The sequence below is a fragment of the Armigeres subalbatus genome, chromosome 2 (genome assembly GCF_024139115.2).
Source record: "Armigeres subalbatus isolate Guangzhou_Male chromosome 2, GZ_Asu_2, whole genome shotgun sequence".
In the NCBI taxonomy this organism is placed as follows: domain Eukaryota; kingdom Metazoa; phylum Arthropoda; class Insecta; order Diptera; family Culicidae; genus Armigeres; species Armigeres subalbatus.
This window is the reverse complement of record NC_085140.1, coordinates 218,407,505-218,434,814: the sequence shown is the minus strand read 5'-3', so window position 1 is coordinate 218,434,814 and position 27,310 is coordinate 218,407,505. Positions and strand designations below refer to the sequence as shown.

Sequence of the window (27,310 nt, the reverse complement as noted above, 5' to 3'; positions counted from 1 at the left end):
TCGCCATGCTCAAATTCCGCGAAATTCCGCGGAATTTCGTTTCGAACCACCTGAAACGAAATTTTTCGAAATACCGCATATGCTTAGTTGGTATGTTATGGATCATTTCCACAGAATATTAATTGATAATTAAACAAACTTTAATTCTTCCAGGACGATTTATTTTTATTTTTTTTATTTAATTTTTTGTTTTTACTAATTTTATTTGCTACTTATCTAATACATGCATTCATCTCTTAGACTAGGTGTTCCGTGTTTTCTAAACACTATCATCCTTATTTGCTATGTTATATTTTTGTTTTTATTAATACATTTCAATTGCCTCTGGCAGTTAGGATTTTTCCTCTGGATGAATTGAACCATGTAGGAATTACAATGTTTTCAACTTAAACTAAACTAACCCTAATTTATACTAAGGGTACAAGGAGCTAATCGTTGCAATAGAAAATTGCAACGATTTTTGTCTAAAATTGGAAATTATTTTATTGGATATTTGTTGTATTGTCCCAATATTAAAAATTCTTTTAACTTTCAACTTCAGAATCATTTTCAAAATTCTATTTTGAATCCTCTGAAGTGCCTTATTTCTGGTATTGCAGCAATTAGTCCATATTGGCACAGCATACAACATGGCAGGTCTAAAAATTTGTTTGTAAATCAAAAGTTTGTTCTTGAGACAAAGTTTTGATTTTCTGTTTATAAGTGGATATAGACACTTAATATATTTGTTACATTTGGCTTGAAGGCCTTCAATGTGATTTTTAAAAGTTAATTTTTGGTCCAGCAGAAATCCTAAATGTTTAGCTTCGCTAGACCAATTAATTGGAACCCCATTCATAGTGACAATTTGTCTGCTAGAAGCAGGGACGGGAATGGTCGCGTACATTTTTTTTTTGCAAACTGGTTCGGCTTGTTTGGTGCATGAAATTTGACTGGATAAAATGTGAATATTCACATAATCAGAGTGGCTTAACGTACATTTCTCAACACTGGCTAGAAGGTTTCAAATAAGAAGCTCTCGGCTTATGTGGGAAAAATATAAGCTGAGTTTTGGAAGCATTCGGGGAAATTTTCCATTTTTTATTTCAGGACGGATGGGTCGTATTTGCTCAGAGCGTTGGGCATATATGACCCATCCGTCCTGAAAGGGCTAATAAGTTTTCATTTTTTTCTAAAATTGGATTTGGGTTGTGTACTTTTGAATTCATTGATTGTCATGAAGATCATACGCATGCAATCAGAGGTGCTTGCGATGTGTGGTTTCGCGCGCTGGAACATATCTCGCGCTTAGTTTCATAGGGGCGTAACAGTATTGATCGATTTTTCTTGATCGATTTTAACGATTGTTAATAACTCAATTGTTTCAAAAGCTACTATCGTGAATATTGATTCTGGTGCAAGATACAATCATCCTTTATCACACCAAACCATTAAATCATCGACAAACTAGCTCAATTCGGTACAATAATAAAAAGAAAACATCGATGAAGAGAAAACGATCTGTACAGTTACGCCCCTATGAAACTAAGCGCGAGATATGTAAATGCATTCACGCCTCAAAACCTATCTTAGCCATCTTCGATAACATGGACGTTGTTCATGACACTCAATGCATTCCAACGACCAAGATGAATACAACGACGCAACCAAACTCCCAATAAATAAATCGAAAACTAAATAAAAGTTCATTGGTAACTTAACTTGACTTGATGGGCTACAGCTCCTCGATGAACCTATGCCGAATGGAGTATTCTCCTCCCCTGGACTCAGTTCAGTGCCAATCGCTCCCAGTCGCCATGAAGTTTAGCGCCCTTTTGATTGGTGCAATTGAGGATGGAGAGATGTGGTCTCGAACCGTATATTGTAGCGTTAAATTATTGATTTAGTGTCAACTGTTTAATTCGAACCTGGTGGCCTCACAACTGGGTCTCAAACATCAAGATCCATCGTCGTTCCAGAGGCCGATGGCAACAGAAATTCGGGATAGGAAGGGGGGCTGGGTCGGCCACATTCTAGTAGGGAAGGAAACGCCCAACGGGACATCGCAGCAGATGCAGACCCAGAGGCTCTGGCGGCGAAGCCTCAATAAAGAAATAAAGGAAGTCGACCTGTTGAAAAGAAGTCGAATTTCACCTGGCAACAGGTTGAAGCGATAGCTGGACATCGCTCAGGATGGAGATCTTTCAAGTCGGCCCTTTGCACCACAGGAGGTGTACAGGACCCATAAGTCAGTAAGTAAAGCTAATGTATGTAAAAGTGAAATCTGCCTTCTTTTAATAATATCCACATAAAAACACAATAAATTGTAACAGCAATTGCGCAATCCAACAGGTAATTCTGAACAAGACAGGGTATAATAATACATGAGAAGATCCTGTCATTTTTCCTTAGTGCACATCTATGAGTAGAAAAATATAAGATAAATTGTTTGGATTGAAAGAAATTTCCAGCTTTAAGCACATGAAATCTTAAAATGGAGCGGCCAATTCACACATAGATTGTACTACATTTACATTACACTTACATTTTAGTATCTTCTTCTTCTTCTTCTTCTTCTTCTTGGCATTACATCCCCACACTGGGACAGAGCCGCCTCGCAGCTTAGTGTTCATCAAGAACTTCCACAGTTACTAACTGCGAGGTTTCTAAGCCAGGTTACCATTTTTGCATTCGTATATCATGAGGCTAACACGATGATACTTTATGCCCAGGGAAGTCGAGACAATTTCCAATCCGAAAATTGCCTAGACCGGCACCGGGAATCGAACCCAGCCACCCTCAGCATGGTCTTGCCTTGTAGCCGCGCGTCTTACCGTACGGCTAAGGAGGGCATTTTAGTATATCTACTCTTAATCTTAAAAATATTTGCATGATTTTGCAAATATTTCAAAACCCAGAAGTTTCCTATAAAGAATCTGTCTTTTTCCGATTACTCTCATCTGGCATCTTCGCTTGAATTTTATTATTATTATCTTCAGAAAGAACTAGAAACTTTATGCTTGAGCTATTTAAAGCAATTGGCGTTCAAGTGGTAGAAGCATTCTTTTAGACAAAGGTAGACGCAACATCAGTTCAAAGCAATTTAACAGCGTGCCTTGGGTTTTTGCAGTGTTATTTTATCACTGTTACCAGCTGAGTAGTTTCCGATATCGAAGAAAAAATTGGACTCTATTCTCCGCTGCAGCGGAGCTGGAAGTGCAAACAATTTCTTTTTGCTTTAGGCAAGCGACGTTACGCTTTTTTCCTTAAACACTGAAGCATATCAATTTCATCAAATATTTTTGCACTTTTTCACTTCCATGAAAAGAAAAAAGAATCAGGGAGAAATGATTTTTTTGTTTGCTCTGTTTTCAACGGACGACGGAATGTAGATGATGTTTTTTTATTCTGCCAACGTTAGTTGGAATATGGATAACCAGGATCGTTTTCCGTGACATAGGAAATAGATAGGTTCGGCATAAGTTCGTTTAGCTTGATGGACATAACACTTTTTCTTAGGCAAATGCTTGTTTATTTATTATATCAATTAGCTAAATTCCAACTTTTGACTCAGTGTTTTAGAAGATTGGCATGATTGACAGGCATATTTTTTAAAGCCTAACAACATATCTCACTATAATACTTCGTACAAGACATGTGAACTAATCAACGCGGCGAGTTCAATTTAAACTTGGGCAAGTCAATTGAATTCAACTGAGTTGGTCAATTTAATTGCCCTGTCAAAACGTAGCATAGAACTTTCGGAAAGCCTACAACCGTGACCAGTAGCTGTCATTTTATTCTACTCACTGATTAGGCGAAATTGTATTGCCATTTACTAGGAGCATATATGTCGCATGTTTGCCGATTTTCCAATGTACATGCGACAGTAATTCGTATAAAGGAAGTTTGAAATAAGGATTACCATTTTCTACAAAAAAATAATTTCCTTCCCAGTTTCCATCTCTACTAATGAACTTTTCTCCAATATATAATTATCTAAAAGTAGAAAACGTATTCCAAATAAATCTAAGCGTTGGCTGTGCTCAAAAGATACACTTTTCTTAACATAACTTTAAGACGGTACCTATACTAGAGTTCAATGTCGGAATTGACATTTGACATTGCAAAAATATGTATAAATCGTCACGAGTATAGAGAGAAGTTCTATTTCAACAGTTGACATGCATCGTGTTGTTCAATGAACATAACGGATTGCGATGGAATCTTGGCAAACATGTTGCCTTCATTGGTTTTCGAGTGTGCGACTGGGGTAGGATCTTCGACGGAGATACAAAATATATGCTTTGTGCGAGATGAGGTGTTTATTCACCAACTTTTTGGCAACGAGTTCAAGTTTGAGGCATTCTTTAAATCAATATTTGTTGCGTTGCCGAATATGTAAGGCACATTATCCCCGGTATGCTTTTGGTATAGGACCGGACAAAAACTTTCACTCATTGAAGATCGCAAGCTAGACGAAAGCTGTCAATTACCGGTAATCTTGTATCTATCCACACTCGTTTCCCATGGTAGATAAGATCATTAGGAAAACACCGACGAATTCCAACATTTTTTTAACAATCATTCGAAACTGTTTCTTCAGTTCAATATGTTGCTCGGTGACAAGCTGTCAAGGCGTATAAATAAAGTCGTTACTGGATAGCAATGTTCAATCAGTGTACGTCGTCTTCATAACCACTTGGTTTCATGCTGTTGCTGTGATACGCAGGGAGTGTTCACGAGTGGTTGGAAGAATAAACTCATTGAGTCATTCCCTGTGGTGTTGAAATATCCAACATGAGCTACTGGCGGCTGACGGTGGGAGTACTCTTGGTACGAAGAAAAGTTTTCAAAATCAAAGTGTAACCAAACTAAACTATGACCCACAAGGGTCATAAACATATAAACTAAAAGGACTGACCGTGCGAAAGTGACGCTTTGAGCTCTGTCGGAATATGAACCCATGAATCAGTTAAGAGGGATGAGGTATACCAAAAAAAGTGTGTTCAAAAGTGGATGTTTAAGTGGAGCATAAGAAAATAACAACACCATGCGAGAGCATGCTACACAGCTGGGATGCAACCTCTGTTGTACTTTGCAAGCAAAATCACGGGAAACCCGTCGACTGTGGTTGCTGTGTAGATTAACATAAGTGAGATCATGCCATAAATAACCGCAAAAAAGTGCTCCGGACGTGTGCTGGTGGAAATTATGGTGTGAAGAACTTTCTCGCTACTAGTCTCCGAGGACATGGGGATAAAAATTAGCGCCGGAAGTGTGAACTGGTGCTGTGGAAGCATAATTCATATTTTTGGAATATTGCAGCCAAAATATCGTACGGCTCAGAACTGAGAAAAACATAATAGTAAATGTTGCTGCATTTTACTCAATACCTATTCTTGTTAGTAGACCATTGTGTAGGAAAGATATCTTTTGAGTAGCACCCCATCGTTCCTGGCCTTATTTACTTAGCCTTAGTTCAACTGTATGATTTTAACTCCGGTGTATTATAAATAAATGTTTTATTATTAGAATTAGGTAATTCAATTATAATGCGGCTTGAAAATTAACGCTGGGACGGTGTGAAGATGCTGCACAGAAAGATCTTCATCTAAAAATATTTAATTTTCGGGGTTTCTGTTAAAGCCTCTCCAATAAGCTTTTTAAGAACGTTTTATTTCGCATGTTAAAGTTTTTATAAACTCTTCAGCATCTGCTTGTACGATAATAACAGATCTCACAGTTTTGATTCAAGAATAATGAAAATAATGAAATATTCCGGGAGCTATAGGTATTTCCTGTAGTCCCATTTCCTTCATTTTCAGAAACGATTTTTCGATTGTAGTATCGATTTATATGAATTGTCGATAGAATAGATATTTGCATAGTTCAGAGCCCATTTGATTCCCAGTTCTACTGCTTGCTTGAACCGTTGAGATTTATGAAGGGATACAAAATAGCAATTAAGGGTCGGGCCTACCCAGCCAGAAAAACTATGTAAAATTACGTTTATTTTGATTCACATATTTGGAGCATGAAAATAAACGCAAAAATAAACGAACACGATGTGCTTTCAAATGTAGGGGGAAATCTCCCAGCGTCGGACACCTACCAATAACGGAAATGTCTCAAAACGGCACTTACAGAAGTCCCTCCTTCATCTTATGAAGTACAAAAGGAAGCTATTGAAAAGTCCAAAATTTAGAATTGCACAAAATTCCTGATATGTTTTATGTTTCACCCTACTTTAGGAGGTTTGTATCAACATTCAACAAAATAAACATAAATCGAATGCACTCTGATTATGTGGAGATGGTCAATATTAGATAAAGAGTTAGATCAGTTTTTCGTTAAATGGCTTATGTGTACAGCACTGGGGGATCTTCCCCTAAATCAATTTGAAATTACACGATCGTAAAAATAAGCAGATTTTATTGAAATTTAAGTAGACATAAATTTAAATTTACATGACTGTTGTGAATACATCAAATATAGTTTATTTTCACATTATACACTGTTTTAAATGTCGTTCAATTTTCATATATTTTTCTGTGTAGGATTTCCCCCTTGAGCCAGTCGCTTTATCTCTTTTTGGCAATGGAATAAGGTTTTTGGCTTTGTTTTATCAAATAGAGTTTAGTAGAAAAACAATATTTCATCACATCGATTTGTCTAGTTCAGTTCAGTTCACTCAAGTCTCGGGTCATTTAGCCTTTACTTTGTAATCTGTTAAAAATAATCAACAATAACTGTCAACACGTTTGATGCAATTTGTAAGATACAATTCAACAGAAAAGGTCTCACTTGCAATTTGATATCAAAGTTCTTATCTGTGTAGCATTTGATTTGATGGATTGACATAGCTACCTAATAATCGAACTTGTTTTTGATTATGTGTCTGACAGCTGTGCCCCCTTCATGCACAATGGAATTTGAACTAGAAAGGAAGCATTCTGAGATCATGTTTTTAAAATAAATATTCAATAAGACATGCAACAATATGCATTAACAGGCATATGTAAAAGCCAAAAGTTAGCTGCAACGAATCATGAACAAAAATATATTTTATCCCTGGATTTTTTAGTCGAGACAAACTTGCTGCTCGATCTATACCAAATAATCCCCACTGCCTGTGATATCTTTTAAAACGAAGCTGAAATTAGTTGGTTAAATATATTTACGTTTATATACTTTTGTTATACAACTTCGTCGATTCCTTTTTATATCGTGCAAGAAGTGTAATTATCGCTGCAAAATGATAAAAAACAAGTAACAAAACAGCATAGCGATAATGTCTTTGTCCCAATCTGCATAAGATAAGGACAAAGTTGCATGAAATTTCATCTGCAGCAAATACAGCGAGATATATATGGTATATAGGTATAATATAATAGGTGTTTGTTGTTAACTTTTCAAACTGCCATTATTTATAAATTTCGGCTATTTTTATACAAATATTGACAACCAACAATTGTTATCTAAAAACATCGCCAAAACCTGGTAACTTGTCTTGATGCACAGTAATGGCCCGTTTACATATGAGCTAGTTCTAGCGGACAATGCACTGTCCGACAATACTAGCTCGATATTAGCATAATGTAAACACTATTAGCACATGACAATTACTGTTTACATTATGCTAATTTCGCGCTAGTATTGTCGGACAGTGCATTGTCCGCTAGAACTAGCTCATATGTAAACGGGCCATAAAAAATCATTGTCCTATTTTGTTGCAGTTTACGACAATTGCTTGTTGCGAGTTTTGTTTGTCCTGACGTTTACCAGAGAGGACAATGTTGTTATCGTTGGCAATGGTTTAGTTTTACATTCACTGCGTGTGTACTCACGTGCCCACTTCTCAAGTAAATGACAACAACATAAAGCAACAATTTACGTAGTTTGTCGAATATTTGTAGCCATAATGCTGGGTGTTGGACTTGACAGTTAATGGCTTATATCTAGACCAACATTTGAAAAGGGCGTAACAGCCAAAATTTATACCTTCTGATTTCTCGTCTACATATATAGCTATATATGTGGACGAAAAATCAGAAGCTGAATGAATAAATTTCTGCTGTTACGCCCTTTTCAAATGTTGGTCTAGATATGTTATCTTTAAAATGTGGGAATGACCATTAAATTCGACGCATCCCTTCTTTCCTGTTGGGTGATTATCACAGCGAACATTCTTTATGGAACGTACACACGGTCAAGCAGTTTGACTAACATTGACTCCACCTTTCGTTTATTCCAACATCCATCAAGTTTTACCAACAACGGCACGAACAATCAATTGATTCGACCAACAATATCACACGAACGACCGAAGCGCCAACTTGAGCACCAACCATCAAAAAATATATGGGGGTTTGCGCAATTTCACTTCAAATGCTTCACTTAATTTTCAAAACTATTTGCTGTGTATATTCCATTCCAACCATCCACCTCCTTGATATCTATGAGGGCGTCGGTGAATCGCTGGCCTCTCGTTGAGTAGATGTCATATCATCATTTCCTTCCTTTCCTTAGTAACGGAGAAGATGGGCGGCTGTGGTATACAGCAAAAAATGTTTGAATTTCAACGACGTGTAAACAGGCTCAGTATACACAGCAAATAGTTTCAAAATTCAACGACATGTAAAATTGCAGTAAATCCCATCAAGCTAATTAACATTCGATATTCTATTAAATTTGACTGAGTTTCGCAACCAAGCACAGTTTGCATTTATTTCGATTTAAAAGAATAGAAAGATCGTATTAATGTTACGTTTATTTGCATGCTCCAAATATGTATATAAAAAATCACAATATATTTTTAAGACTAATATATTTTTATAAAGACTAATAAAAGCAAAGATGCATGGTGTTCAAATCCAGGCGGGAACTACGACAGGTGAAAGGCTGATAATTTGGTGTAGGATCCGAGGTACGATTTTCAGCTGATGTAGTATATATTTGTTTTTGCTTCACTGATGCTATGATTATTGTCGGTTGAACATTTGAAATGGTGGCAGATCTGTAGACCCGCCTGGAGCGTGATGCAGCAAAAATTTGACAGAAGCGAATGCTCCGAAGACAATCTACATTGTACATACATGTACCTGCTAGTGGGTGGAACCGATAGAGCCTTCTTGAGAAGCAATGTAACGGTAGACTGGAATACGTTAAAGGTGGTCCATGCCGTCATAATAATCAAAATAGTCATAAGACCAGTGGCCCTATACGGACATAAAACTATAACCAGGAGGCCTAACAAGCACTTGAAGTTTTTAAGCGCGACACGTACTTTGGATCATCTTTGACGATGTACAAGAGAACGGCGTATAGCTGCGAAGAATGAACAACGAGGTCGCCCAACTTTGGGGTGAACACAGAAGTTGGCAAAAGCTGGAAGGATGTAGGGCAGGGCATTTTTCAAGACTGTTGGACAGTAGTTCTGCAAACATGCTGTATAGTGAACTTCTAGTGTGAAGGTTTTTCTACAACTCTGCTTCACAATTCATTGTTTGAATTCCACTAATAACAGAGTAATAACGTAGCGCTAGCTACAGTTACCTTCCTACCTTTACCAATGAGCGTCATACAATTCGTGTTGGAGCAAAATCTCATATTCTTCGTGGCTCGTTCTTGGGCCGCCAATCGCCAGTCTTCCTGCCCAGCGGCTGCACGCTTACCTTCATCGATTGCATACAGTAAGCGAGTGCGGGGTCTACCCCGGAGCCGACGTCCTCTTTCAGGTTCTCTGCTTGACATTACCTTTGCTGGTCTCTCTTCCAGCATATGCAATACTTGTCAAGCCTACTGTAATCTGGGTCGCCCTATGTCCTCGGAAGGTGGGCAGGGTCGACTTCGCGCCTGCTTCCCTCTGCACGACTGGTATCAAGAATGATGATGCCGCGTGCATCCCAAATTGACCTCTCTGCGATAGGGCCTATTCGCCAGCACACAGAGGGACTTGCCGACGCGGTGCCTACGCCTGCCCCAGCCTTGACGAGGACCCCTTTCCATCCTCGGGCTCGGAACCCGTCTGGTTAACCGACGCCGCGAAAGGATCGAGTTCGACCACAGGGCACAGGGCACCCACAGGGCACCTGCCCGTAGGCAGGCGCGGCGCAGGTTCGCAATTGCTTGAGTTCACCAGTAAGCTGGAAGGCTCCCATTCCTAGGGTGGACTTTCTTAGGCATGGTGGCATCGCATCGTACTGTTACCAGCTGCTCGCCGCTCAGACCGAGAGTATTGTGCTCGCGGCGGAGCGCTTCCTTAAACACCTCGTCGTCGAAGTATGATGTCCTCCACATACGAGGGCTAGGCCTCGCCCCTTCATCCGTCCGCTGAATGCTGGTCGTATAGTCGATACTGTAGCGAACCGCCAGGTGGTCGCTGTGAGTGTAGCCATCATCTACACTCCAGGCTTCCCCATTCCACGGCCCAAGCGTTGGAGTCCCCCGCTATCATCACCGGCCTACGCCCCATCAAGTTAGTCGTCAAACAATCTAGCATTCGACCGAACTGCTCGATCGACCATCGAGGAGGCGCATAGCAGCTGCAGAAGAAGACCCCGTTGATTTTGGCAATGACGAAGCCCTCGTGTGTCGAAGACACCAACTCTTGGACTGGGTATTTCCCCGTTGTCCATATCGCCACCATTTTAGACTCATTGGTGACCCAATTACCGTTCCTGGCGGTTTAGCTGCGTTACCTGCACTGTGATTTTGCAGCACGCTTAAACGCCGGGCACTTCGAACCCCCCATGGGGTGCTTGCTGTTCGCAGCTTTGCTGGAACAGATCAAACAGTTGGGAGGGTTCGTGCAGCATTGTGCCTTATGTCCTTTGAATCCGCAGCGTCGACAGAGCTTGCTTCTGTCAGGGCCTTTGCAGTCCCATTGCTTGTGCCCTGGTTCCAGGCACTTGAAGCAAACTTCGGGTTGCTCATATATGCCCACAGGCCATACCGACCACCCCACCTTGACGCTCCCTAACTTGACTACCTTGGAGGCGTCCGCTGCAGATAGCCGAACCAATGCTACCTGTGTCCCTGCCGGACCTTTCCGTAGCCGAACGGCTGCGATGGGCGCCTCCACTTCACACTGTCGCCGCAGTGCCGTGACGAGCTCTTCGACTTCAGTGATCTCGTCCAGGTCTTTAACCCTTAGATTCACCTCCGTCGTGAGTGCCCTCACCTTGACCGTCTCGACTAGGACTTCCTTCGCCAGCTTCTTGTAGGCGGCGCCCTTTTGCGCCCCTTTTATGCCCCGCTTTAGCTCGAGGATCATCTCGCCCATCCGGGTACGTCTAATTCGACGTACGTCGGCGCCGAGTTCATCGAGCTTGACGTCACTCCTCATCGCCTTCAAAACGTCCGAGTACTTAGCCTCGTCCGTTTTGATGACTAGGGCATCGCCCCTGGAGCGATTGGCGCCTACCCTAGACTTCTTGCTACCCTCATTCGCCTGGGCCTTCTTTTCCAAATCCGCGAATTCTTGGTCCTCAGTCTGGGTAGACCTCGACTCCACAGATTTCACGGGTTCGCACTTGGCCGTCACGACCGCCGTTTCCAGCTTGGCGAAGTTTCAGCAAGCTTTTCTTAAGTTCCTTACTGATATTATGCTTCGATGACGCAAAGTCGATGATGACGTCCAGCTGTTCCGTCGCCACCTCGAAGGCCGAAAGCCCATCGCGTTTGCGGTTCATTTCCCAACCCATGGGCCGTCTATAACCTCTAACGGCGGAGCCTGGGAGATGGTTAAGTGACTCACGCTGGCGCTGCGCACTGAACTGACGACTATTGCCTCTGGCCTCCTAGGCGGAGACCTGAACAACCCACCTCTTGCGAAGGGGTTGTCGCCTACACTACTACCACTAGTTGAAGAATTGACTTGGTTTTCCATTTTGGTCCCACGAGTTGCTCGGGAAAAGAGGTCCACCACGCCAGAGCCCAGCATGACGCGGTAAGGGACAATTACTGTTCGACCACAGAGCATGACCACCGGTATGACCCATGAAGCCGACTCCGATCCCTTGGACCACCTCTTATTTGCGCCTGTGCTTTTTTGAACTTTGCTTTTTTTACCTTTCTTATGTGATTTTTCAGTACATTTTACGATGCACGAGAAAGGCATCATCGCCGCTAGGTGGATTAATCTGGGTTTTTTTATCGTACAACTCGTGATTCATGGGTCTGCGTCATTAACTATTTTCTTCCATGCCGCCAAGTTACTGCAACTAGCGCCTAAATTCCGTTATTTTAGGAATTCAAACAACGAACTGTTAAGCAGAGTGATATAAAAACGCAATGGAAGTCTACTATACAAAACATTTTGAAATTTTGCTTCTGGAATGAGTTATTGACAAACTACTAAATAGTCGAACCAAGATTACTAAATGATCGAAAACATCGTTGCTGGCAATGCACCTTTCTGATTTTTACTATCGTTACCATCCTCCAGAAGGACTAGAACAAATAAGCAGAAAACAATTTTCCCATTCTTTCAGAAGTTGAAAGTGTTACACATTCTTTTAGTATCTACAGCTAAAAGTTGAACAGCAGTGAATGTTTTTGTTAAATTGCCACAGCGTCCATCGTCCTAGGGGCTAAAACCAACGAAAGCAACGTCCTATTGCTAGATCTCCAGTCCTGAGTTTATGATTTGGTAGGATGAATTTGGTAAAAAAAAGTGTCTCTTTAATTGCTTTTCGAGACTATGACGAAAAGACGAAAATGCCTGCCTTAACCCTATATAAAATTGACTTTCATTGGTTGAAAACGAGGAGAGCGATATCGAATAAGCTTGATCTATAAATATTATTAAAAACAAACAAACGAATGGCAACACATAAAAATAATTAACAATGGTTACACGTACTTCAATATTTGCTGGCATGAATTGTATATCATAATAACCACATTTTTTTCTCCCTTCAGGTGATATCTGCTGCTGCAAGAGGAAACCGTATTTTGTCGGTGACCAAGTTCCAGTCCGAAACATGCACGACTGACGGCATCATCTGTATAACATGTAAAACCGTGGCCCGATGCATAGAGTTGAACAACTCGTGGCAACCGGTTCCGGTAGAGGAATGTGACGCCGATGCCGGATATTTTTGCAACGTTAACGAGGGCGGCTGCTCTCAACGGATTGGGGCATGCAATCCGGCTGGCCAGGAAGGAAACTTCGTGTGTAATACCATGGGTGTATTCCCCGATCCGTTCGAATGTGAGAAATATCATTTTTGCTATCAGAATGGTCAGAACCTGGTGTCTATTAACATGGCATGCGAAAACACGGCCTTTTCCCCTACGACAGGAGACTGTTCGTTACCATTGAATGATACGACTTGCACAATTCCTCAATGGAATTGCTCCCAAGCAGGTGAGATGAACGCTTGGCCAGGAAATAATAACATTTATTATCTTTGTATGGCCGACAATAGGAACGGCATTCGTGTCCTATATCCCGAACTTTACCGGTGTAGCGCCAACCGAGTGTTCAATGGCACTCGCTGTGTAGATAGGCAAACAGTTCCATCACAAACGTATCGATGTGACTCCCCCGGTCTGTATGAAGATGTCACTGACTGCCGATATTATTATTTCTGCGATGCCAACCTGGTAGCACAACATATTCAGTGTCCGTCTGGGAGCTATTTCGATACACGGACATCTTCATGTGTATTGGGCACTTGCTGAACGTACGACATGTTATGCTTTCGGAATGTTTCAACCACAGTCATCTCATTTTGTACGCCTTCCGTTCTGTTATGTAATAAATATTCATAGATAGTTAGAAGTGGAACATTCAATGTGTATAAGCAATAAATTGCGAAAGAACTTCCCTTACATTCGCAGCAACCAATTCCATAATAATGAAATTTGAATAATTAATTAAAATAAATAAAATTCAATTTATTGTATTTGGAAGTTATTAGCTATTAGTCAAATTAGACTTCAATTAGTTCGTCTGAATATTTATGTTCGGAAATTCCGAACATAAAGTTTCAATTGATTGTGCTTCAAGGTGGCGTGTTGATTTTACCTTAAATTTGATACTTAACAACACGTAACAACATCATTATGTTTCATTCTAGTTAGTTAAGTTTGAGTAGTCCGCATTCGGTTGGTCATATTTGTAGATCGGCAATTCAGATATTCGCGTACATCCCAATATCTCATAACTAAATCAGTTGGGTTTCAAATCCGTGAAACAATGATGGGAAAATGTTATTTCAGAAATGTATGAACACAAATGATTCAGATTTTAAATGAAATTTCGAATATTGAGCAGCTTGCGGATTTTTTTTATGAATGGATATCCATATAACGCTGGAACATTTAAGGGAGGGGTGGCAAATGTTCACGATTCTTGATAATTTGATTTTTGATAATTTATATGAGCCATTGTCAACGCTGGGGGAGGAGAGTATCTAAAATTGATAGAAACCTGGAATATGGACAGCCCCTTACCTTACACACTTACACAAAAGTTAAAAACATGGCATTTTAAAGTCATCTTAAAATTATAGAAATCTCATTAATATTGATATTATTCACATTAAAAAAAATATTCCGGGAATACAACTTACAGACTCATCATCTGTTTGTGGATTTTAAGACATACTCGGTGAAACGGAACGAACTGTGATATGAAATTTACTTTTTACTCCCAGAGTTACTACTGCCTCAGAAGGGGGCTAGAGCCTAGGCCCCGAACTGTTGGTCTAGAGTCAACGACAGCTTATATGGTGGGCACCAAGAGCCTCTTTTGATCACGGGTCCCAGGGCGTTGCAGGCATGGGGAAGCTTTAGGTGGGAGATTGTTTGAGTAGGGGAGAATAATTAATTTTAATTACCTTTATTTAATGTTAGTCGTCGAAGGGTGAGGTGAGACGGGGAAGGTCGTTGACATGGTCGAGTTTGCAACTAAGTAGCAAACACTTTCTTTATTGATCGACGTTGTTCGCCGCTCATGGCTTACTCATCCGACGTAACCGACGAACTGACACCAACTACCCTCTACGCACTTTTATCCCATGGCTACACGTCGCTAACCACGCAGTCTACGGAGGGTTCGCAAGTCATCTTCCTCTTGATTGATCAACCTTGCCCGCTACACACCTCGCCTTCTTCTGCCTGTCGGACCGTTGTCGAGAACCATTTTCACCGGGTTACTGTCCGACATTCTGGCTACGTGCCCGGCCCACCGCAGTCGTCCGATTTTCGCGGTGTGAACGACGGATGGTTCTCCCAGCAGCTCGCGGTTTATTCGTTTCCTCCACGTATCGTCAGCCAGCTCTTCTGTTGGAACTGCCACTTCCAGCTGCTGTTCTTATTCTTGGGCTAGTCTACCGTCTTGTAGCCGCCCAATGTCAAGCCGCGGCGTTCGACGCGTGTTGTACACCGTCGAGAGTTTTGAGCGCAGGCATACTGCAACGAGGTAGTGTTCGGATTCAATATTCGCACTGCGGTAAGTGCGGACGTTAGAGATGTCGGAGAAGAATTTACCGTCGATTACAACGTGGACGATTTGGTTTTCCGTTACTTGATTAGGTGATTTTTATGTGGCCTTGTAGATATTCTTGCGGTGGAAGAAAGTGCTTCGGACTACTATCCCGCGGAAGGCTGCAAAGTTTATGCATCGTTGGCCGTTGTCGTTCGATACGGTATGCAGACTATCCGGTCCGATGACCGGTCTATACATTTCCTCCCTTCCTACTTGAGCGTTCATGTCACCGATGATGATTTTGACGTCCCGCAGTGGGCATCCATCGTATATTCGCTCCAGCTGTGCATAGAACGCTTCTGTCTCGTCGTCGGGTCTCCTTTCGTGTGGGCAGTGCACGTTGATGATGCTATAGTTGAAGAAACGGCCTTTAATCCTCAGCTTGCACATCCTTGCGTTGATTGGCTGCCATTCAATTGTATCGAGTCGTATTACCTTCTTTGTCGTTCGTAATGGTTGTTTTTTATGGCGGCTTATTGGGCCTGCGCAAACCTCCTTTCTCATTGGAGGGCCATCGTGTCAGGTCTGTTTAGAGTCCCAACTAACACCAGGACTTGGGCTTGTACGCTTTGAGCGGCATACGGACGCTTTGGCGGAGCCAACCTGCGGATACATGCAGCTTTTTTTATAGAAGTTTAACAGAGCCCACTGTTAGACCCCACCTCATCATAGGCACCACAACTCGCAGATGGTCTGGGGAGGGATTATCAAGCCCTTGGACATAGTCCCTGCTGCCCTCACTCAGAAGTATACAAAGTTGCATAAGACGAGCTCGGTGATCTTCTTATTCATCAATGGCTTCACATTCCAACTGGAACTTGGCCTGCTTTTCAACTTAGTATTCTATTAGCATTTCCTCAGTTATTAATTGAAAGCTTTTCTATGCCCGCCATTGCATGAGTATGTATATTGTGTGGCAAGTACAATGGATACACTATGCCCAAGGTGTCGAGAATGTTTCCAACTCGAGAACATCCTAGACCGGACCGAGAATCAAACTCGGCATCGGCAATCCTACGGCTTTGTTCGCAAGGCTACTTGAGACCCTCGGTGGTCTAGTGGCTCCCGCTCCTGCCTTATAAGCAGTGGGTGGGTGTTCAAATTCCAGGCGCGTCCCTTTCCTACTTTGTATTTCTATCTTAGTCCTTTCTGTGTTTCATGATTTACCAAAACGATTCCTACTGTTAATAAGCTCTCCAAAACCTCCCGTGGCACCTCCCGAGCAGGAGAAATTGACTCAATAATACTTAATTCTGTTATTGATACCTTACTCTGTTAATAACTAGCCCTGCATAAGAGGTAAAATACCAGAGGAATAATACCAAAAACTAATATGCACAATACTTAAGCCATAACAAACTCAGTTATAAAATTGAATTTCAAAACTTAATGCATAACCAATTATTATTCGTTTGGTATTGAAATACCTAAGCATGGTATGCCTCAAGTATTCTGCGTATAAGTTTTTGGTATTATTTTTTGGTATTTTACCTCTTATGCAAGGCTAAATTATACCAATTTCTGTTATCGAGGTCGTCGCTCCTGCTCGGGCTATGAGTGGTCATAGAGTTCTCTGCATCTTTCTCAAATAGGTGTCCAACTAACCATTCTTCCCCTTCCTCAGCATTCACAAGGACGTGCCCAGGACAGATCTCGATAGTGATTAGTCCCAAATCAATATCTGTGGTAACAAATGAAAGTGATGCTACTCTAATAAAATAGTCTTGGCTTGTGCCACCTACGAATTTGTCCGAAATGCTCAATGCTAATGCTAGTATGTGTAAAAAAGTTGCATAATATAATAATGATTTATATTATGATTCTTATGATTCATACGAAATATCGATCATATACATATATACAAAAATAAACGATTTAAAATGGTTAATTTTTTCCCTATGTGTTAATTACGTGGATTATTAGCAGCCCCAAAACTAAACAAAACACTGAAAATAATGAAAATGAGACAATATTTAGAAAGAAAATGCAGCTGTCCTGAATCGGCAAACATTAACACAAATCGTTTTGCAATAAATATAAATAAAAGATGGTAATGAATTCTAAGTTATGACCCGCCAACCCTTCACCAACAGGTTTTGTCCATTTTCCTCCTACCCGTAGTGTAACTAAAATCTAGATCGATACTCAACACACCCCTACACTACGTGCTCGACGTCATTATTTCCGCAAATACAGAGATTGTGTCTTGAATGTTCGTCCCCGATAATCTTGCTGTTAAATGATTAGTAGGATTAATTGAAGGCGAGGTGCGCAGCGGGCAAGGTGGATCGATCAGGTGGAAGATGACTTGCGGACCCTCCGTAGACTGCGTGGTTGGCGACGTGTAGCCATGGACCGAGCCGAATGGAGAAGACTCTTATATACCGCACAGGCCACTTCGGCCTTAGTCTGAATAAATAATAAATAATAGGATTAATTGCCTTGTTCTGGGTTTCACGAATAACATTCCAACAATGAGCTTTCTCCAACCTAGGCAATGAGCAAATACAGTGATGAAAACGAAAATAAAACACTAAACATGCTGTAGAGTTATATTCGAATGAATTAACTGTATTTGCATATAAATTGCTTGTGTTGTACTTTCCAAAAGGTGTAAATGGAACTTCACACTCCTTTCTTTAAATTTCGAATTGAATTCCCGGCACATTATACCTTTTCTGATTTTGCCATGCAACCACAAGATGATTTAATTATTTAATCAAGCCGTTTATATTTAATTTCCTCGACAAACAAACGTTAACGATGGAGAATAACTGAAGAACAGATTTCAAGCCACCGCTCTGCAGAGAAGGCTTTCGGATAATGGTTGAATTTATCATGGTCGAGTGGAATGTAGGCTTGTATGTATATAAGTTGTGGTGGGTGATAAGAGTTCCATGGAATTGTTTTGAAATGAGTAGCTTCATTGAAGATTCGAAGGAAGTGAGCATTGTGAAGATATCTAGACCAACATTTGAAAAGGGCGTAACAGCCAAAATTTATTCCTTCTGATTCTTTGTCTACATATCTAGACCAACATTTGAAAAGGGCGTAACAGCCAAATTTTATTCCTTCTGATTATTTGTCTACATATACAGCCATATATGTGGACAGAGAATCAGAAGGTTGTTACGCCCTTTTCAAATATTGGTTTAGATATATAGCTATATATAGCCGAAGAGTCAGAAGGAATAAATTTTGACTGTTACGCCCTTTTCAAATGTTGGTCTAGATATGAATAATTTCCTACATTTTATGCCAAATGTTGAAAGCTTATATCTTTACCTATTTCTGGCTGAGAAAATTATTTCGAGCTTTTAGTGAAATGTCTTTAATTGTCATATGGCGACTTCGTACAATTCCATTTAATTCCACCACTTGGTTGTACCTTGACAGATACGTATTTCGACCATAACAGAGATTGATTTACAGATCTTGAATCTATACAGTCGGAAGACAATACGATTGGAATACAGCCAAACCGCACCCAGTGGCTTTTTGACTGATTTGTAATGTATTTTTCATACAAGAAAAACAGCAATCATTTTATCAGTCCAGGATATCTTCAGTTATTGGACATCCGATACAATTTGCGATCAATTAAATTAACTAAATGATAACTTGGGCAGAAAAATGTGTTATTTTTTGTTTGTGCTTGGTGCGATTTGGCAGAACCACGGCCATATAGACATGCACAAAAAAATCTGTTTTAAAAACATAAAAATTTTAACAAGTTTTTTCGCTATTATCCTCTGAAGATTTCGAACCAATACAAAGTTTTGATGTTTGCATGCACTCTATTCCGTTGGCGATGAAATCGAAAGGAGGAAAACCAATCAGAGTTGATGGTTGTGGTTTATGGCTTGAACACCCTTCCGAGTAATGCCCATCTTTCAGTTTTCTAGCAGCAGCCACGACCGGGGATCATTTCTGAATAGTAGCAGGAATGTGAAGCGTTTCTACTCATAAAGTTATGCTTCAAAGCATTTACGATGGGAGAAGTACCAAGAACCATAAAAGCATGTGACAAACTTCCAGTCACTCGGTTCTGTAACCTGCAAATATGCAACTAAGGAACGTGGGTGGGGAATGGTTGGAGAATATTTATGTCATGCCATTAATGATATTCCACCTACATAGAAGTAAAATTTTATCAGTGAATTCGAAGAAAAGAAATTTTTGACATTGACATTGGAATCTAAATTAATTACATGCAAATATGTTCAATCATGTATTTGAAGTTTCAACAGAGAGGAATCACTTCCAACCAAATCAAATTGATTTTCGATTTATAACGAGTAATAAGATTTCAAAATTTAAAAATCTTGCTGGCCCCGCGAATTTCGTGTCGTTCAACAATTTTTAGAAAAATAGTTCTTAGCATTCACACATGAAAACCGAATGTGTGATAGATTGAATCCTTTTTAAGGAACTTTTTGGAATCCAAAATTTTTTCACCTCACGTATTCAAGGGCACCAATATCAATATTGAACCAACGAGCAGCTGTAATCAATTTTGTAATTTTTTATTGCTAATATTGATTTATTTATGGAAATTTTGTATTTTTTTTCGTGACACATTTTGATTTTTATATGGAAAATTCTTCTTTTATAATTGCAATTTTTGCTTTTAAAAGTTCTTATTTATTTTTGTTTTGTGAAAATTTCTTAATTGATTATGGAAATTTTGTTTTATTTGTAGAAATTTCATATTTCTTTATTGCTCATACCCATGGAAATTTTCTAATTTTTTAGGGTAAGTTTTTATTTTAGTCCTCTTAAAATGCATGTAGTACTAAGGACACACCGGTAGTACAAGAGGACAAGCAAATTATTCCAATTGGTAAATAAATTGAAAAAAAAACTCATTTTCCTATTCTTTGTACCGTGGTACTTATACCACCAGTGTGTCATTAGTATAATTCTTCCATTCATTAGGGGGGGGGGGGGTTGTGCCTATCCTGTATTATTCGAGATTTTTATGGAATTTGCTCTCAAAAGCCAAATTTTATTCCTTCTGATTATTTGTCTACATATCCAGCTATATATGTGGACGAGGAATCCGAAGGAATAAATTTTGGCTGTTACGCCCTTTTCAAATGTTGGTCTAGATATATAGCTATATATGTAGACGAGGAATCAGAAGGAATAAATTTTGGCTGTTACGCCCTTTTCAAATGTTGGTCTAGATATGAATAATTTCTTACATTTTATGCCTAATGTTGGAAGCTTATATCTTTACCTAGTCCTTACCTATTTTTGGCTGAGAAAATTATTTTGAGCTTTTAGTGGAATGCCTTTACTTGTCACAAGACGCGTTCCTACAATTCCATTTAATTCCACCACTTGATTGTACCTTGACAGATACATATTTCGACCATAACAGAGATTGATTTACAGATCTTGACTCTATACAGTTTGAAGACTATACGGTTGGAATTCAGCACCAAGTGGCTTTTTGACTGATTTGTAATATTTTTTTCATACAAGAAAAACAGCAAACATTTTATCAGTTCAAACGAAAATATGTTGAAGGATATCTTCAGTTATTGGACATCCGATACAATTTGCGATCAATTAAATTATGTAAATGATAACTTGGGCAGAAAAATGTGTTATTTTTTGTTTGTGCTTGGTGCGATTTGGCAGAACCACGGCCATATAGACATGCACAAAAAAAAATCTGTTTTAAAAACATAAAAATTTTAACAAGTTTTTTCGCTATCATCCTCTGAAGATTTCGAACCAATACAAAGTTTTGATGTTTGCATGCACTCTATTCCGTTGGCGATGAAATCGAAAGAAGGAAAACCAATCAGAGTTGATGGTTGTGGTTTATGGCTTGAACACCCTTCCGAGTAATGCCCATCTTTCAGTTTTCTAGCAGCAGCCACGACCGGGGATCATTTCTGAATAGTAGCAGGAATGTGAAGCGTTTCTACTCATAAAGTTATGCTTCAAAGCATTTACGATGGGAGAAGTACCAAGAACCATAAAAGCATGTGACAAACTTCCAGTCACTCGGTTCTGTAACCTGCAAATATGCAACTAAGGAACGTGGGTGGGGAATGGTTGGAGAATATTTATGTCATGCCATTAATGATATTCCACCTACATAGAAGTAAAATTTTATCAGTGAATTCGAAGAAAAGAAATTTTTGACATTGACATTGGAATCTAAATTAATTACATGCAAATATGTTCAATCATGTATTTGAAGTTTCAACAGAGAGGAATCACTTCCAACCAAATCAAATTGATTTTCGATTTATAACGAGTAATAAGATTTAAAAATTTAAAAATCTTGCTGGCCCCGCGAATTTCGTGTCGTTTAACAATTTTTAGAAAAATAGTTCTTAGCATTCACACATGAAAACCGAATGTGTGATAGATTGAATCCTTTTTAAGGAACTTTTTGGAATCCAAAATTTTTTCACCTCACGTATTCAAGGGCACCAATATCAATATTGAACCAACGAGCAGCTGTAATCAATTTTGTAATTTTTTATAGCTAATATTGATTTATTTATGGAAATTTTGTATTTTTTTTCGTGACACATTTTGATTTTTATATGGAAAATTCTTCTTTTATAATTGCAATTTTTGCTTTTAAAAGTTCTTATTTATTTTTGTTTTGTGAAAATTTCTTAATTGATTATGGAAATTTTGTTTTATTTGTGGAAATTTCATATTTCTTTATTGCTCATACCCATGGAAATTTTCTAATTTTTTAGGGTAAGTTTTTATTTTAGTCCTCTTAAAATGCATGTAGTACTAAGGACACACCGGTAGTACAAGAGGACAAGCAAATTATTCCAATTGGTAAATAAATTGAAAAAAAACTCATTTTCATATTCTTTGTACCGTGGTACTTATACCACCAGTGTGTCATTAGTATAATTCTTCCATACATTAGGAGGGGTGTGCCTATCCTGTATTATTCGAGATTTTTATGGAATTTGCTCTCAAAAATCGAAAAAAAAATGTTCTAGATCACCTGATAGAACATTTTAGTTCACCCACGACATGTGTGGTGTTTCAGAGGTACTGAAATTTTAAGGACACTCCTCACGGAATCCAAATTTCAAAGTACTCGCGTTTTCAAGGGCTCCCACCCGATACGGAAGTAATGCACAACTGTCATTTTTATTATTTCATGAATGCTGTGATGCAGCACAGCTGAATTAATAAAAATTAATTTAAAAAAAATATTAAATTGATGTTGTTTTTTCTGGATGGGGGGAGGGGGTGTGATAAGTCTATAAGCCCTTTTTTGCGTCATGAAATAAATGCACAAAGATGTGTCCTTAGGGACGTTCCGATACTCCGAAATATCGATATTTGATTCGATACGATAATCGAATCAAAGTATCGATATAGCCGATATATCACAATAAAAATATCGATATTTCGGAAAATCATATGATTATTTGAAGTTTTAGAAAATTTCAAGAAATTTTTATTTTTATTTTAAAATTTTAGGCTTTTTTTAATTATTTTAAGCTTATTTCTGTTTAATATTTACAAAATACAGTTTTACAATTAGTCGAACCAGTCTGCTTCGTCAATGCCACTGAGGAAAATCAACTTTTCGAGATGATTTGATGAAAGTCGATTCCTGCTTTCCGTCATAGTAGCTCCTGTTTTCGAAAATAAGCGTTCACATGGCACGGAGGTTGCAATATGTACCAGATGTAGTCTTGCTTGCTTGTAAAGTTCCGGGTAGATGGTCTGCCTATTCTCGCATACCGTCAGTGGGTTTGCTTCCAAAGCGCTTACTGGTGCCGACAAATATGCAATCAATTCGTCAGCATCTTCACAAGAATTTGGCATCTCCTTGAACAGTTGCTTGTGGAGTCCCCAGAAATCTACGTCATCGTCCTTTTTCACAGTCGATGTCACCGTTGCTTCGTCATCCATTCCATGTTCTTCTTGAATGTTGTAGACATTTTTTCGAGTTTTGAAAAGCGCTGCTGACAACGCCGATTTATTTTGGAAATGCAGATCTTTGAATCTAGGATCCAATATTGCCGAAACAGCAGCAATAATATTGTGTTCAAGTTGTCCAAACCGTTTATCTAATTCTGCGAGAAGGCTACCCTTCATAGCCTTAATAGCAGGGATGGCGGTCAAACATTTCTCAACCTTAGATCGGAGGCATTGCACAATCGGAATAATTCTTGACATATTTACATACTTTTGGCCACTGATATCTCGTGTCACAAACTCGAATGGTTTTAGTAGCTGCAGAAGCTGTTTCGAGAGCTCAAGCTCCGTCGATGTGAGCATAGGTGGCCCATTGGAATCGTCCATTTATATCTGCTACAATTTTACGCATATCCATGAACCTATCGATCACATAGAACTTTAAATTCCAACGGGTTGGCACATCCTTTTGCAAAATCAAAACGTTCCCCTCCGCTACACCACTAGCAGTTTGAACCTTTCGAAGCTTATCAGAAGCGTTGACACTATTCTTAAAGTACTTTACAATGCTTCGAATCTTGATAATAACATCGTTAATGTCGTCAAGCGATGATGCTGTTTGGGTCACGAGGTTAAGAGTATGGGGAAAACATGGAAACCGACGGTGGTCTAAAGCTTTTCTCATCGCAGCAATCATATTATTTGCGTTGTCTGTCACTACACTTACCACTTTAGCGTTCTCGATATCTCATCCAGCACAGCTGTTTTTATGTTCTCCGCAGTGTGGTTTGTAGTCATCTTTTTAACACTTAAGTTGATCGATCTGAAATCTGTTCCTTCCTGATAATGTGCCGTTATGCCGAGGTATCCCTTTTCTGCCATCGTTTTAGTCCAGATGTCCATCGTGAGACACAAATGTTGCACGTTCTTGAGCTTGGCCTTGTAATGATCTGATAATGCTTCATATTTCAAAACCATCTCTTTTTTGAAATATTTCGCCGAAGGCACTTTGAATGCGGGCATCAAATATTTCATAAAGCCGAAAACCTTCACCCTCAACAACAGCAAAGGGACTATTATCTTTGCAAATAAAATACAGAATGTTCGATACAACAGTGGCAAAACGACGTCCACCTACAAATAAAAATAAGTTACTCAGCTGACAGCAAAATCATTGTACTATGCCAAAATAGTACCCTCAACAATGCTAGAGGATTTCTCGAAAGCCTTCAGAATGGTCGAAAATTATTTTGCTTGGGAAGGTCCTGGATCATTAGCCCAATCATCGTCCGTTTTCTGATCGTTTTCCAATGGTTTGCCATGGGCAGGATCGGAGCCTGCAGACGCAGATGGTTCAGGTCGTGATGCACCGGAGAAAATAAGTTTACTATTCAATCGAGTGCGAGATCCATCAGGATCTCCATTCCTTTTGAAGCTTATCATCAATGTTGGATGATGTACTTCTAGATGTCTCGATAAGTTGATAGTATTTCCGCTGTATTTCACATGTTTGCACTTGGAAATTTTATTCAACACAATTTTTTCAAAGAAAATCCATACTATTTGGTGGAGCCATTTTCAGAGATTTGAAAAACACGGATTATTAAAGACTGTTCTATATGACAGTTGAACGAAAACTACACTTCCTTTATTGCCACGAACTGCATCTCAGGCCTATATAGATTGTACATCAAGCAAAGATGAGACAAATATACTATTTACAGCAGTAGAGTGGTGCTCTTGCAATGTACATTAGGGTCTTGCCGACATTTCTCACCAACACGAACGCACGGTTTGTGGTTGCAAACAATCCCATTTGATTTTGCCGTGACAGCTGCTCGTGGCTGCAAACAAAATGAGTAAAAGTGTGAGTGAAATGTGCGTGTGCGTTCACGCTCGCAGAAAGCCTAATAAGCGTTCGTTGTACATAGAAAGACAGGCAGACAAGCTAGAGACAATCGCTTGAATTACCACATTGATATTAGTTAAACTAGTGAATGTTTGCTGGGGAGCGCATGTGTGCTAGCAATCTTGTATCGTTCCATTTTTCCTGTTTCTCAATGGGATGCTTGGTACGCTAGTCAGTTTTGTAGCATTATCATTCGTTTGTGTGCGTTCGATGATGTTTCTCATATAAGCTTTAACCCAAATTCGTACTGGCAAAGCAAACACAATAACACATAACGGCGTATGATCCAATTGAGGATTGATTTTATCAGGGATGCATATTTTTTTGTCAAGCGCTGCACTTTCAAACATTCAAGATAATATTTTTGTGTTCACATAATGTTTTTGTGTTAATTTTTTTCTCATTCGATATATCGATATCGAAAGCAAAAATATCGATATGGCCGATATATTGAAAGCAATGTATCGATACAAAAATATCGGATATCGAAACAAATATATCGATATTCCGATATATCGGAAATATCGGAACGTCCCTTCCTGCGAGTTAAAATGACGACTTTGGCATGTTTTAACCTATCATCGTCAGGGAAGTTATTCCGTTATTCAAGTTCAAGCGTTCTGGAATTCGGTCTCAACAATCTTCGATATACCTACAAATTCTTCGGGCCAAATATGATAAGGTCTTAAAAGAAACGCTGACAATAATAGCTTAATTTAGTATGTCTGAAACTCGATTTGTGCAATTGCACAACATGTGGAAGATTTAGTTCGAAAGGTGTACAAATCAAGCTCTATCTAGAATAAGGGCGAATGTCGCATGATAGAATTCTCTTCGTCGGCTTCCCCTCTTTTATTTAAAAGTGACAAGCAGCGGATTTCTTTACGGTTTATCATCTCAGAACGATAGAAAACAATGCGAACTTGCATTCTGAGGTGATAAAGTCAAAAGAAATTTCATCCTTGTCACTTTTATTCAAAAGAGGGGAAGTCGACGAAGAGAATTCTCTCTTGCGACATTCACCTTTTTACCAGATAGAGCTTGAAATATAAGTTACAAATCGCGCTAAGAAAATCACACCAATATTTTTAAGGTACCATCACCGCTAAGTGGATCAATCAGGGTTTTTGTGAGTAAAATTTGATAATATCCACTGCAATTTGGAAACCCAAGAATTCGAGAATAGTATTCATCTTTTTTTTCTTCATCAATGTTTTCTTTCATAGCAATGCTGCGAGTTTGTCGTTGATTAAGTTTTGCATTATAAAGGATAGTTTCATAACTGAATATTAATCGCAATAACTCAAGTAGATTAGGAATTCAGGTGTTAAAAATAAAATTTATTTTCCAATTCTAAGTTGTTGGCCTAACCTGGGTCATAAGTTTCTCGGTAATTTTTATATATTTTTGTGTTCTTTTAAAGAGAAAAAGCGTTAATCAAGGGTTTAGTTTCGGGCTTTAGATTGTTTCAGCTCAATTTCCAAATGTTTAGGCTGATATGACAATAATTGTATTTAGAGAATATGTTATAATAAAAAGATAACCTTAATCGTTAATAAATGTATAGCTAAACAGTAAATCAACTTATCTGGAAGCTGAACTCAACCTGTGCCTATGAAGAAGTGATTAGATGAAAGCGCTACACTTGACAAAAACATAATCAAGTTTCCCTTCGTTGCAATTAAGGTGGACTACATACAGAGGCTAACATGTTCAATTGCTTTCAAGACGAGTAATTGCTCATTCAGCTTGAGCTGCCTAACACAAGTATTGTAAACATGGAAAGGTGCCAACTGTAGAGAAGTGAAAGCTGACACAAATGAGCCTCATACTGTGTCGAAATCACAATGTCAACATACGACAGATATGACCCTCGAGACCAAATAAATGAAACGAATTTAATATGGAACGAAATATATAACATGCTCCTTCCAGTTGTCTTAACTTCTTAGATTCAATATGTCGAGTGTCGCAGGATCACGTTCAATATGCCT

General features: G+C 39.2%; 1 protein-coding gene across 1 annotated transcript; it reads left to right on the top strand.

Moving 5' to 3' along the window:
• The first annotated feature begins 4,680 nt into the window (after nucleotides 1-4,680).
• LOC134215900 (uncharacterized) lies at nucleotides 4,681-13,784 on the top strand. The gene is made up of 2 exons (XM_062694990.1): nucleotides 4,681-4,815; nucleotides 12,907-13,784. Exons 1-2 carry the CDS (start codon nucleotides 4,780-4,782, stop codon nucleotides 13,669-13,671), a joined length of 801 nt encoding a protein of 266 aa, XP_062550974.1. The 5' UTR covers nucleotides 4,681-4,779; the 3' UTR covers nucleotides 13,672-13,784.
• Nucleotides 13,785-27,310: the final 13,526 nt, after the last annotated feature.